The following is a 13,287-nucleotide window of genomic DNA, read 5'->3' on the forward strand; positions in this document are numbered from 1 at the left end:
GGGTTCCGCGTCGCGGGGGGCGATGGGAAGATGGCGGCCGGCAGCAGCGGTGGCCCGGGCGCTCCGTGCCGGCACCACGCGCAGCTGGGAGCCTGCGAATCGCGCGCCAAGTACCGCGAGGGGTGGCGGCCGCGCGCCGTGAAGGTGCTGGGGGGGGAGGGGCGGTGTCGGGCGGAGCCGCTTCGGGTGAGGGGCTGGCGGGCGGCCGAGCCTGCGCTGGAGTCCCCGGGAGGGAGGGAGAGAGAGGCCCTGGGCCTCGCCTGCTGCGCGGCTGGTGCTTCTCGTTACTGCAGCAGAGCTGCGAGTTTGCCGTATCTCTGTGTGCGCACAGTGTACAACGAGCTGTAGCGTCACTTAAAGGGCTGGCGTGAGAAGGGAAGCGGTTAGTTTGGAAAATACCTTTAAGATCATGAAGTCCAACCCGCATCTGTTTCCAGCCTCTTGTCAGGGAGTTGTAGAGAGCGATAAGGACTCCCTGAACCACCTTTTTTCCAACCTGAGCCCCTCGCAGCTCGCTGAGCTGCTCCTCCTCAGACCTGTGATCCAGCCCCTTCACCAGCTCTGCTGCCTTTCTCTGGACATGCTCCGGCACCTCAGTGTCTTGGAGAGTGGTCCTGAGCTGAACCCAGGATTTGAGGTGTGGTCTCACCAGTGCTGAAACTGGTTACTCCGTGCCCATGCACGTAAGGCACATATCTTTAACTATCACCACCTTCCCATAAAATTTCAAACCCTCCATACTTCATGAAGTCTCAAAGCCTTCATTAAGTTCTTTTATTCTTCCAAGGGTACACGGTGGGCAGAGGACAGAGAGCGTTGTGCAACCACAGAGCTCTGGCCAGCACAGGCATCTACCCATCATTGGGCACTGGAGGATACATGCAGGAGAAACAGTATGGATGTTCCAAGTGTGGAAAAAACCTTATTTGAATCTTTTCTTCCCAGACAAGAAAGAAAGCTTCAAAAAAAAACCCACATAGTGAAAGAATCAGGTTCCTTCAATCTCTTGTTCCCAAAAGAATGTAGGTGGGAATGTGCTGCTGCCACAAGAAATCTTATGTGAGCTGCCTGTGGAGACTTTTTTATAGCAGAAGTTTGAGAGTTGATTTCCCAAGCAGTTTTTGCTTTGTCCGGAATATGTTTTCTTAAGAGAAATATGTGTAACTTAGGCAGGCTACATGTTTGTGTTTTGGGTTGGTTTTTTGTTTTTTTTTTTTTTTAACATACTCAGAATAAATTTCCTTTGATCTCAGGGATGAGCTGCTTGGCTGCCTACTGTACATAGTGAGCTATCAAAAAGCTTAGAGTCTATTATGTGACAGTCACTACACAAAGCAGAAGAGAATGGTTGGTTCGGTTTTTAATCTGCTGGAAGAAGACCTTGTTTCTCTCAGCATCCAGATTTTATCTGTGTGTCTTAAAAACGTATGCTGTTGGATGACCATGGCAAGGAGACAACTCTGCACACAGAGGATATACCCCAGGGAATTGTGGTAATTGTTTTTTAACTCCCTGTGTGGAAAAAAGCAGTTTTCCTCACCTACACGACTTCTTTGCCGATGAAGACCGATTTTTCAGGGATTTTTTCTGTATTTTGACATTACCTCCTATGAACTACTTACTGGTACATCTTGCATGGAAGTTGGCCAGAGACATAAGAGATTTTACTCAGCAACTGGCAGTAGTACTCTGACCTTGTGCAGAAAAGTCAAGTCTCATCTGTGTTTTACTATGCGTGAGAGGCACGAGTTCAGCTCTTGCTCAGTGATGAAGAGGTCCCAAATAACCATGCATTTTACTGTCCTGCAAAGCAGAGTACATAGGGGTTTTCAGCATCCTGAGAGGATTTGGAGAAAACCAGAAAACATGGAGAAAATGCATGCCTTTTGCAATAAAGCAAGAATGGGAATGGTTTTGAATAGTCTTTACTTTTGTTTTTTTTCAGGTTTACACTATCAACTTGGAATCTCGCTATATACTGATACAAGGAGTTCCTGCATTAGGTGTTATGAAGGAATTAGTTGAACAATTTGCATTATATGGTGCCATTGAGGAATATCATGCACTAGATGAATATCCAGCAGAGCAGTTTACTGAAGTGTACCTTATAAAATTCAAAAAACTGCAATGTGCAAGGTATTGGACAGGGCAATATCTGCCTCTTGCTGTCCTAATCTTTTACACCTTCTGTACGTGACAATGTGTTAAGTTTCTAGAGAGTTGGAGTAAAATTCTCGGTTTTGTTGACAGACTTTAATTCCCTTCAGGGTGGCCAAGAAAAAAATGGATGAACGAAGTTTCTTTGGTAGTTTGCTGCACGTATGCTATGCTCCAGAATTTGAAACAGTCCAAGAAACTAGAGAGAAGTTGCAGGATAGAAGAAGGTATATAGCAAAAGCAACAAATCAAAGAGGTTTGTGGTTAAATTTCCTATAGAATCCTGACTAAATTTCCTGTAAAATTTTAATGTTCTTCAGGACTGGGTGGGGTTTTGGCTAAGTGCCTGTTAAAGAAAACACTTTTAACCTACCTCTTTTAAAGGTGCTATAGTGTGTTGATAGTTGCCAGATGCCAGGCACCCACCAAAGCTGCCCACTCATTGCCCTCCCCAAACTGGACAGAGGAGAGAAAATGTAACAAACGGTACATGGACCAGGAGAGAGATTGCTCATCAAATACCATCAAGACAAGACAGGCTCTACTTGGAGAGATAAAGGGAATATATTACTAACAAAATAGAGCAGGATAATGAGAAATAAAATAAGCCCTTATAAACACCTTCCCCCCACCCCTCCCTCCTTCCAGCTCTACCCCCTACCCCAGCAGTGCAAGGGGACAGGGAATGGAGTTGTGGTCAGTTCATTACTTGTGGCTTCTCCTGCTGCTCAAGGAGAGGAGTCTTTCCCCTGCTGCACTGTGGGGTGGCACGGGAGACAGTTCTCTGTGAACCTCTCCAACGTGAGCTCATGAGCAGCAGCTCCCTGGGACCTGCTGCAGTGTGAGTCCATCCCATGGGGAACAGTCCTCCCCACACTGCTGCAGTGTGGGTCACTCCTCCACGGGGTGCAGTCCTCCAAGGACAGGCTGCTCCAGCCTGGGAGCAGGGCCCCTCTCTCCGCGGGTCTCCCACAGGATCACAGCCTCCTCCCAGGCTCCTCCACGGGCTGTGGTGGATCCCTGCATCCCCATGGCCCTCCGTGGGCTGCAGGGGCACAGCTGCTGCACCCTGGCCTGCACAAGGGCCTGAGGGGAATCTCGGCCCCAGTGCCTGGAGCTCCTGCGCTGGCCTTGGTGTGTGCAGGGCCGCTCCTCTCACGTTCTCTGCTCTTCTCTTTTCCGGCCGTAGCTACAACTGGGCAATCACTTCTTGTTTATTTGCCTCCTTACATCTGTTACTACAGAGACATTACCATAATTTCTAATCAGCCTGGCCCAGCAGCACATCCATCTTTGGAGCCACCAGGAATTGGCTCTGCCAGACATGGTGAAAGATTCTGGCAGCTTCTCAAAGAAGCCAACCCTGTAGCCCCACCACTACAGAAAAACAGGCCATGCAAACCCAATACAGATGCATTTTAAGTATGTTTACAGGAAGACATCTCTCAGTGTGTAGAGAACTATATCCTTTTCAAAGTAATTTTTTTGCTTTGATTAAGACTAAAATAATGAAATTATTAAGCTTCATTAATTAAGTATTCCTTCACTTTTTGTTTTCTTTCAAAATGTTACCAGAAATTTAAAGCACGGCAGGAAATTTGGGATTTCACCCTTGTTCCAACCTCCTCAGGCATGCCAAAGGGACAGTTTTGGAAGGAATATGACTATACCAGAACCTTCAAAAAAATTTCTCCAGCCCACATCTTTACACTGGGGGAGTGTTAAGAATGGACTGTGTTTACAAAGGCCTCTGTACCACAGAGTTCCCAGTCAGCGCAGAAGGCTGGGCAACCTGAGGAATAAGCTAATTGCTAAGCACAAGCTTCTCCTTTCTTGTGCTCAAATACTTGGCTATCATTCATTGAGGATTTCTAAAGGGAGTAAACCCACTGATTTTTAACATCAAAACCTCTGGGGTTGTTCAATGTTACAAACCAGCAAAGGCACTAGACTGGAAAACTGGTTTTAGAGTTGAATTTGTTATATTTGAAGCTTAAAAATAATCACAGAAGGGTAACTGGGAATCAAATATCACTGGTATTGTTTCTGCTTTTATATCAAAAGTTTTGTTCTTGGGTGTTAGAACTAATAATTACATGAAATAGTGAAGGTGCTTCTTTTTTGTTCTTTTAAAGATTGCTTTATATTAAAGAAAGTAGAAGGCCCTAAGAAGACAGCCTCAAATAACTCTGAGCATGACTGTCCATGGAGTACATCAGGGTCAAGTACAGCCAGTAACTGGGATCCATCCTGCTTTACAAGTTTTCCCGGGGTATCCCACAACACAGCATATCCATCTGGGAATCAGAATCAGAGCCTGTTAACATCTCCACACTATGATAACAATTGTGCTGAAATTTCTGGGTACTTTGGTCAAAACACATCTTTAACTCCAAGTGTACATCCAGGAGTGTACACTCCATCAGCTTCCTCAATGCAGCACAGAATGGTTCCAGCTTGCAGTGGAATTGACAGGTTTATGCCTCGTACAACTCACCTACAAGAACGTAAAAGGAAGAGAGAAGAAGGTAACAAGTTTTCCCTCATTGGAACAAGTGAGGACAATACTGAAGTTGTTATTGGTCCACAACTACCAGAAATACCTAAAGTGGATATGGATGATGAGTCTTTGAATACTTCAGCTACATTAATTCGAAATAAACTGAAAGAGGTATGGGTTCTTAAAGTTCTGAAAGTTCAAACATAGGTGCTTGTTATACATAAAAATAGTGACTATCTGATAGCATTATGCAGCATTTACTCATTATCAGTTTATCTGCCACTTAAAGCTAGTGCTCTTACTATTTAACTTTTCCACAGTCTAGAATATTGCAGTCAATTCTACTCCAGACTTACACTACACTTGGGAAAGTGTAAATGTCAGTTCATGTTCTTACGTGATTTTTTGTAAACCACTTTTTTTTTCCCACATGTGAAGGCATGCTAATTTTGCAGGTAGTCCTGCTCACTCTAGTGTGCTACTTTTATCTGGTTTCTAAAAAGGAAAATAATGGAAGTCAGAGTTCAATGTAATTTTGCACCAACATTTCTTATGCCATTAAAAGCTGTACAGAATCATTAATTCCATGCTGAGAAGCATGTGTTAAGCTATGTACCCTTTTATGGAGAATATTAATAATTAATCAATTAGCAGGTCAGACATTCCTGATAGAACATTTCATTTACATAAAGATCTGAAAAAGCTCCTGTGACTGACTAAATTGATTTGAAAGTGCGTATCTTATAAATACACACCCTTTATATTAAATACTTTCCTAAAATACATGTCAAAATGCATGTTTCTGCTTCCCTTCATTTCCTGAAATACCTGAGTTTATAAAGCACATTAAAAAAACACCTTGCTTAAAAACACCTGTTAGGAAGAAGGGAGATGACATATGTAATACTATATCACTGACTATCTGAAATCAGTTTGTGTAGTTAAACACAAAAATGGTAGTGCTGAATCTTCTAAGTTTCACCTCTCTTGTGTTTAATGCTGCCTTTAGTGTTATGTTCTTCCTCTAGTCAGCAGGAAAATTCAGTACAAGTGTGATGATAGTAATAAATGGCTCCCAATACTCAAATCTTGGAGATGTGGCCTTACTCTAAAACGAGCATAAAAAATGTAATGGTTACAGGTTACTAAATATTTTTCCCCTCCAATTTAGGTAGCAGATTCTGTTTCAACATCTGTGGAAAAGCCAGAGAGCAGCGCAGCCAAACCAGTTCTTAAGCAGAGAAGAAGAATATAGATACTGCTGGCAGCATCTTCCAACAGTCCTTTTGTAAAGAATATAGTTTAAAATATGTATTTTTTTAATGTAAAAAATAAAACTTTCTTTATACTGTATTTCCCAGTGATTCCCTGTTTAAAATGGTGTCATTTTGTTACTTGGAATGAAGAAACCAATATACTGTATTATTGTTGCAGTCCAATATACTGTATTTTTGTTGTCCTGTGTACCTCATATTGTAACATATTTTATAATATGAACAGAATATATGAATACAACAGAAGAACTCTATTTAGGTAGTTACAGAAGTAAATTAATTTATTCTACAGCTTTAACAGCAAAGGAATACTGAAGCTTAGGAGCAACTTGAAATATGACTGTTTTTACTATATGACGAAGAATGGCGAAGACCAAAACCCCTTTTAACAGTATTCAGCAGAGGAGTTACAACTTGAGTTACAACTTGGAGTTACTATTTAGGAGTTTCCCGGAAAATTTTCTGTTCAAATGACATACTGCTCTGTTAAAAAAAAAACAAAAACAAAAACCAACACAAAAAACAAAAACAGCAAGTTAATTTTTAGTTAACTAAAGGATTTCTATTTAGTCAGAAAAGGTACTGAACTGAAAGGTACTGAACTGAAATGTGTATGCAGTGAAGACTCTCTCTTGCTTTTTAGCTTAGAAAAGGTAAATCCATAGCATTAATGGTGTTATCACAGCCACAATTCAAAATTGTAGCTGAAGGAGAAATTAAAATTTTAACTGCTCAGCAGTAGGGGTGTGTTACCAAGGAATGATCTGGCATGGAGAGCAAGAAGGCCCAACTGCAGAATGTAATGAACTGGATGAAAACAGGAATGCTAGAGACTGGGATGACAATGTACAGGACTGAAATTTCTCTTAGTGATGAGATTAATATCTGCAGCATTGTGTTGCAACAACCCTGGAGTGGGAGTGCTCAGGGGCCACCCTTGGATAGCAGAACTGGCACTGAGAGGATGAACCCAACATTGGCCTAAGATATCCTGACATTCACAGGATTGGTGCAAGTGTCTGTAAGAAATTGGCTTGTGCAGGTTTTTTTAACCCAAGGTTAATGTACCTTTATGTCTGGCAAACATGGTCCAAAGGCTTCTAAGAGAAGGTTTTCATCTCTGACTGCTTTTTCAAAGTCCGTAAAAGAAAGCTTGCCATCATGATCATAGTCCTGCAAAAGGAAGGGAACACTTCAGCAAAGGATTATTACTTGTAGTTTTGTTTAACAGATGTTAAAAAAATACGGATTTTATTTTTAGTTAGATTTGCAAATTGGGGGTCATCAGTTTATGCTCAGAAAAGATTAAAGTGACTTGCCTCTACCTAAGGCAAAAAGGATGGGACTGAAAAATTGAAAAGATGGTCTTAAATAAAAGGAGTTGGGATGCAAGCCCTGGTTTGAAGTGAAAATTTTTGACCACCACCAGGGAAGAGGAGAGTATGTATCTTGATTTGATTAAAATATTGACAGTCCCCAGCTGCTCTGATATTCTAGATTAGGCACTGTAAGACCAGCTTCACATTAATAACCTTGAGTTTAGTATTCTAATAGAATACATACAAATAAATTGGATAAATTGATACATACAAATAAATTGATCAGTTGATAAAACACAAATGTACTTTAAAATGAAGTTACTGCAGATGCCTCTACTGATGGAATAAATGCAGCTTACACTTTTGAGTCTTCCACTTCTGACTGGGCTTTTGCTTTGACTGGGCATGCACAGATGTATATGCACATACACACATGCTAGTTTATACATAAAGTTTATAGTACTTTCACATACTAAATTAATGATTTCATGTGAGAATCCTGGGCCAGGACTTATTAGACCTGGATTATATTTCTGGCTTTCCTCAGGAGGCTTGCAGAATCCCACTGTAAATAAGATACTTTATTTTGTTACCTCATAGAAAGGTTTTAAGTATCGGTTAGTGAATGTTTGAAAGACCCTCAAGTATCACAATAAGTAAGTACTTGCCATTTTCTTCAGTGCTATCTCTACCAAGTCCTTAACTCCCTCATCAGGCTCTTCATCTGCTGGTTGTATGAGAAGGCTGTGTTTCAGCATCTGAAACATTTCCTCTTTCGAAATGTATCCATCACCATTCAGGTCATAAATGGCAAAACAGTCTTTTGAAATACAAATAAATTTCAAGTTGATTACAAACTACAAACACATACCAATCAAGCTGTTACCTACAGACAGAAAATGTAAACTGTACATTATCAACTGAGCCAAATTTATCATATATATGCTGAAACACTCCTGGCAAACACTTGTGACAGACAGCACTGCATCACGAGGCACTAGTATCTTCTGTGGTGCTTACAGCAGGAATGCGTATTTTACTGTTTGTGATTGTACTGACACACTGAATTACAGCCTGGGCATACATCCTAATGTGTGACACCCCTGACCACTTTCCAGATGAATTTATATAATGCAGTAGGGATTGTGAATGCTGCAACCTAGGAACTATGGAAACAACATGCTGTCATTCTCCCTTTTTCTATTGTTTTTTTTCACCCCACATGCCCTATTTTTTCCCCTGCTGCTTAAAATTCTAGAGTTCTTGCTATTTTTTCTCCTCCATCTTTCTCTGTCATTTCTGTGGAGGCTCTCATTACCATCTTACAGTTTTTCCATCTGTGCTTCCAACCTGAAGAATTGCTGGAGCTAATGCAACTGCTACTGTGTCCCCACTGTGCCAGTAAATGAATGTTGGCACTGGTCTTGCTTGGCTTGAGACTGTTAATTAGCCAACACCACACTAGAGATTCATCTGCTTCTTTCTAATTTTGCGTGTGAATACAAAAACATGTATTTTGTTGAAAATGTATGCTGTAGAATGAACTTCAGTTTAAATGCAAGATTTTGTAAGCAACAAAAAAAGGTGGTGGCTGTGGTAACAGCAGTTTGCACAGAAAAAAAAATCAGTTTTTTTTCAGAACTCAGTTTCATTGCATTAAATTATACAGAAAAAAAATTTTCAATTACCAAATACTTTATAAGAGTAACTACTAAATTATAACAAAAGCAATGTGTTATTTGCTATGAATTCAATCATTATGACTAAATATTGGCATACAGATCAATCTTACATTTCATCTTCTCTTCCAGTGTCCCCCGAAGTAACACTGCTAAGCCTTCCACCCATTCCTCCACAGTGATGCAGCCAGTGTTGTCTTTATCAAAAGTGCTGAACACTAGGAAATGTATTAGACACATTTCATATTTATATGATAGGGAAACACAAAAAAGCAATGTTTTCTTAAATTCAGTGAAATTATAAATTATCTTTCTTCTTAAGATGTTTGTCTGCTTTCACCAAGGTAAGATTACTGTTCTTGACTCTAAGATATAACAATGAAAGGGATTCTGCCCCTCAGTTTACTGATCTTTGCTCCAGAATCCTGCCTGGTAACATTTTGCCCGGTCTGTTGTCTTCCTGACTTAAACAACTACAGGAAGCATGCTTCCATGCAGATGTGAAACAAATAAACCGATATCCATTAAAATAAGGGATAATTCTGCATACAGATTAAGATTTAAATGACTAGGTTTTCGTCTTGAAAAAAACAGCCACAGGGCAGCACAACAGCCTCTGCTGCTCTGCCTCCAACTAGAGCGTGAGCTCTCCAGAACTAAGGGGAAACTGAAACGCATCAAGAAAGAAAAGATGCCATTTTCTCAACAGTTCCATTGCTGTCCTGGTACGAGAGGGCGCTGTTTGGTATGGACGTGTGAAAAATGCATATTTTATGATTGGCTTTTCGCAAATATTAAAATGAATAGTATATGTGTTGTGTTAGAAAGTTATTGCTGTATCAATTCTCTTAAGTAGTGTGTTAAATATAGTTTTAGGTTATGAAAAAAGTTAAAATAGAAACTATGCTATGTAGGATACTTTTTTTAAAGAAAGGTCTTGCAGCGAGATAGCAGCCACAGGACACCTAAATCTTTCAGAGAAAGAGAATTTATTGCCCTCTTATCAGAAGAAACGAACTTCTTCCAGCCTCGAAGGCGCTGTTAGGATTCAGAGGAAGAAGTTGACGATACCAGAAAGAATCCTCTATTTGAATGGAATTTATGCATCATGTATGAAGTGTATGAATATGCAACAGGCTATTGTTTTTAGGGGTTAATCCTTTGTTAACAGGGGTCCTTTTTCGGGCTTGTGCTGCCCAGAAAAAGGTACCTGGACATCCGTAACTCTTTGTTTCTATTGTCTCATATTGTCCTAATTCAAATTGTCCAAATTATTACTCTAATTGTATTATTATTTTTATAAGCATTTCATTACTAGTAAACTTTTAAAATTTAAAAAAACAAGTGATTGGCGTTTTTCACAGACACACTCGTCGGGTCGGCAGCGTCATCCCACCCTCTTCCAGGGCGCTCAGAGCTGCGTGCGCGCCTCACCTCGGTCCAGCACCGCGTCATCCGTCATGCCAAAGGCGTTGTACAGAGTGTCTCGGAACACCGTGCGGTCGAAGCCGGCCCCAGCAAACTGGCTGCTGGCTTTGGCCACCAGCGTGTCGAAGAGCTTGACCAGACATTCCACTTCGCTTTTGGTAACTGCCCGGTGCAAACACAAGCAAACACAGGTTGTAAGTTAAGCGTGGTAAAACACAAGGCAGGCACAGGAACACGCCAGGACCGTGACACCAATACCACCCCGCGGCCCCAACCGCTGTTCCTAAGGGGGTGCCGGTAAAGCGCCTCCCCTAGGAGGCGAACAGGGCCACGCAGGATGAGCACGGGAACAACGGGGGGCGGCCGGCGGCAGCGGCGCGGCTCCTGCAGCCCCGGGGACACTCACAGTGCTTGGCGGATCGGGTCAGCGAGTCCACCACGAGCTTTCTCCCCTTCCTGCTCATGGCGGCCGGCAGCCGCTCCTGCCGCCGCTGCCTTGGCAACGCGGGGGGGCGGCCGCGGCCTGGCGGTGCCGCTGGGCCGCACGGGCGGGTCGGACATAAACACACACACGGGCAGAACAGAGATCGAGTGTTAACACGCATTCAAAAAAACTGCAGTCGTAAAAAATAAGAGAACTGCATTTCAAATTTCTATAAATATTTGTGGGGGAAAACAGAGCTAAAAGTTACAACATACAGTAGTGCTTGTTCATTTGCTGTCAGAAGGTGAAAATATATTAAACCACACTTATTACGACATTGCTTGCTTTTACTTTGTCCCTCTGCTGAAACCAAACCCCCATCACCGTCTCACGACTTCGGCGTGGGCACATGGAGAAAGCCGAAAGGCTGAGATCAGCCTCCACCTTTCCTTCAGGAAAAAGGACATGCAAGAGCAGACTCAAGGTGTTTGTTAATGTATTGCAAACTGAAGCAATTCCCTTTCGGTACTAGAGCAGCTTTGTTGGGAACTGACAAAGCCCATAAGCCCCTTGAGCGGCTACACCCCTTCCCAAGCATGACAGCAGCACTCAGGCCTTGAGCTGAGCAGAACACATAGTTACAGTCACACAATTAAAATGACATACCAGCTTAGGTATTTGGAAGACTGGGTCTCATTTCCATTTTTATTTCTTTCTGTGGCAGGTGATTGTGTAAAAGTCAAAAAAAGTATCACACAGGACAGAGCATTTATGCTATGGTTCATTACAGGTTCTTTTACCAAAACTGCAACACCACAACTTAAAACAACCCCAACAAAACTAAACACAAACCCCAAATCAAACCCCTCTGTTCACTGCATATCACCTTTATTTTAACCTCACTCACCAGTGTCTAGAATTGGTAACATCAAGCCCAAGAGTATAAAATAGTTGATGAAAATATTACTATTGTTTAGATGCACATTGCTGCAACTCCATGGTTGTATTCTCCCAAGAACTTGAAGACAATTTCTCTGTGCAATGGCAATATGAAATTACCTTTCTCCCACGGATTTTAGTTATGGTTTGCAGTAATAATCAATGTCCTGAAATTCTTGGCAACACAACATTTGAAACATCTGTATGCAATAGAGGTAAGTTCTAAGTTAGCACCTGTGCAATGGAAAAAAGGAGTAGATCAAAAATACAATCTATATTTGACTGCTATATTTGGGATGGATGGGCATTTGTTAAAGGCTAACAGAAGGCCCAGCAATCAGTATTTCAATGGAAGATGTAGTGAGAATTTCATGTAAACTAAAATCAAATGGTTACTCATGTTTTCTTGTGGGCACATTTAATTTAAAAAAGTTATTTTTTCAGTTATCTAAAGCAACTAAACTAAAGTAAAACAGCTTTATGAGTTAGGTCAACATTCTGTAGCCCTCAAGTACAAAAATATAAATACAAACTGTTTAAACAGTATCTTTAATGAGATTCTGGCAGTAGTTTTTTTATCTAACAAGACACGTCACATAACAGATCTGCCACTGAACTTGCTCAGAGTAAAATCAGCTTCAATATGAAGCTGTTAAGGTATCAAAACCTTGCTTTTTACATGCTAAATAACTTCAGCAAGTGTGCACTTAAACACAGCAATGAACTTAACTATAGCTAAATACATACATGAAAATCTGCTTGTGAAATGTAATTCGTAAAACTGGTTACAACAAATGATTACCTGCATTTTGTTAATTTAAAAATGGTACAAATCATGCAAAACAATTCTAAAGATAATGCAAAGAAAGCTACCAGTGTTTGCAAGAAATTTTCAATTAAACCAAAATTACATTAAATGAAATACACATATTTACTAGCAAAGGTCTATCGCTATTTTGAAAAAGCAGAGGTAAAATCTTCAGGTTTTGACTGTCAGTTATACTGCAAAATGTCATTGCTCTTGCTTAATGCAGAAGCACATGCTTGGAAGCTCAAAACTGCTCATTCAGAAAAGTCTGCTGGCAATAGCTCTAGCTTCCCAGGAATGCAGAGATGCATGGATTAAAAGTAGCAAAGATTTGCAAGAATCAAAGGCAAAGGCACCCTATTCAGGTAGCCAAAATGGTAGCATTCCCTTTCTCATACGCATGGAGACAGTAATGGGGCAGATTATACACATTTCTACAAAGGCAGCCTTTTAAGTGTTATCAATAATTTTCCATTAGCAGACACCAGCTTGTAGTTTATGCATAATATTAACCTGCAGGATGAACTTGGGATTTAGTTTGTCCTGATTTACAAATAAAGACTTTTACTAATGCTTTAAAAGACTATTTTTACTATCTAAAAAGTTTAACTCTTACTTTCCAATATTTTACACCTCAGGTGGCCTACCATCTCATATTGTCTCAAACATGTAACACTGCTTACTGGAATCTTATCAAAGTTGTACCTCATGTATTAAGCAGCAGGCAATAACAATGGTCTTTCCCAGCACAGCTGCATC

General features: G+C 41.0%; 2 protein-coding genes across 6 annotated transcripts; one reads left to right on the top strand and one right to left on the bottom strand.

Annotated features, from left to right (window-relative positions):
- The first annotated feature begins 20 nt into the window (after positions 1–20).
- On the top strand, positions 21–6,010 carry RBM48 (RNA binding motif protein 48). Of its 5 annotated transcripts, none has more exons than XM_009085948.4 (5): positions 21–144; positions 1,946–2,136; positions 2,268–2,413; positions 4,293–4,828; positions 5,829–6,010. In XM_009085948.4, exons 1-5 carry the CDS (start codon positions 31–33, stop codon positions 5,910–5,912), a joined length of 1,071 nt encoding a protein of 356 aa, XP_009084196.2. In that variant the 5' UTR covers positions 21–30; the 3' UTR covers positions 5,913–6,010. The 5 variants fall into 5 exon arrangements, with proteins under 5 accessions (XP_009084196.2, XP_050826614.1, XP_050826612.1 ...); XM_050970657.1 differs by having other exon boundaries at positions 22–144; positions 1,254–2,136; XM_050970655.1 differs by having other exon boundaries at positions 32–144; positions 438–2,136.
- A 175-nt stretch (positions 6,011–6,185) lies between these two features.
- Positions 6,186–13,249, bottom strand: CLXN (calaxin). Its single transcript, XM_009085949.4, has 8 exons — positions 13,234–13,249; positions 11,841–11,954; positions 10,764–11,496; positions 10,364–10,519; positions 9,043–9,147; positions 7,919–8,070; positions 7,000–7,104; positions 6,186–6,414 (listed from the first exon to the last, which is right to left on the bottom strand). Exons 3-8 carry the CDS (start codon positions 10,960–10,962, stop codon positions 6,367–6,369), a joined length of 765 nt encoding a protein of 254 aa, XP_009084197.3. The 5' UTR covers positions 10,963–11,496; positions 11,841–11,954; positions 13,234–13,249; the 3' UTR covers positions 6,186–6,366.
- Positions 13,250–13,287: the final 38 nt, after the last annotated feature.

The sequence above is a fragment of the Serinus canaria genome, chromosome 2 (genome assembly GCF_022539315.1).
Source record: "Serinus canaria isolate serCan28SL12 chromosome 2, serCan2020, whole genome shotgun sequence".
NCBI classification, from domain to species: Eukaryota; Metazoa; Chordata; class Aves; order Passeriformes; family Fringillidae; genus Serinus; species Serinus canaria.

What these genes read in the sequence shown, in the direction of transcription:
- RBM48 (XM_009085948.4), top strand. Translation starts at nt 31, where the DNA reads ATGGCGGCCGGCAGCAGCGGTGGCCCGGGCGCTCCGTGCCGGCACCAC. An exon ending in GGCGGCCGCGCGCCGTGAAG is followed by an intron (nt 145 to 1,945) that starts GTGCTGGGGGGG and finishes GTTTTTTTTCAG; the next exon opens with GTTTACACTATCAACTTGGA. An exon ending in AAAAGCAACAAATCAAAGAG is followed by an intron (nt 2,414 to 4,292) that starts GTTTGTGGTTAA and finishes GTTCTTTTAAAG; the next exon opens with ATTGCTTTATATTAAAGAAA.
- CLXN (XM_009085949.4), bottom strand. Translation starts at nt 10,962, where the DNA reads ATGCGTGTTAACACTCGATCTCTGTTCTGCCCGTGTGTGTGTTTATGT. An exon ending in TGACGCGGTGCTGGACCGAG is followed by an intron (nt 9,148 to 10,363) that starts GTGAGGCGCGCA and finishes TACATTTCCTAG; the next exon opens with TGTTCAGCACTTTTGATAAA. An exon ending in ACTGGAAGAGAAGATGAAAT is followed by an intron (nt 8,071 to 9,042) that starts GTAAGATTGATC and finishes GTATTTCAAAAG; the next exon opens with ACTGTTTTGCCATTTATGAC.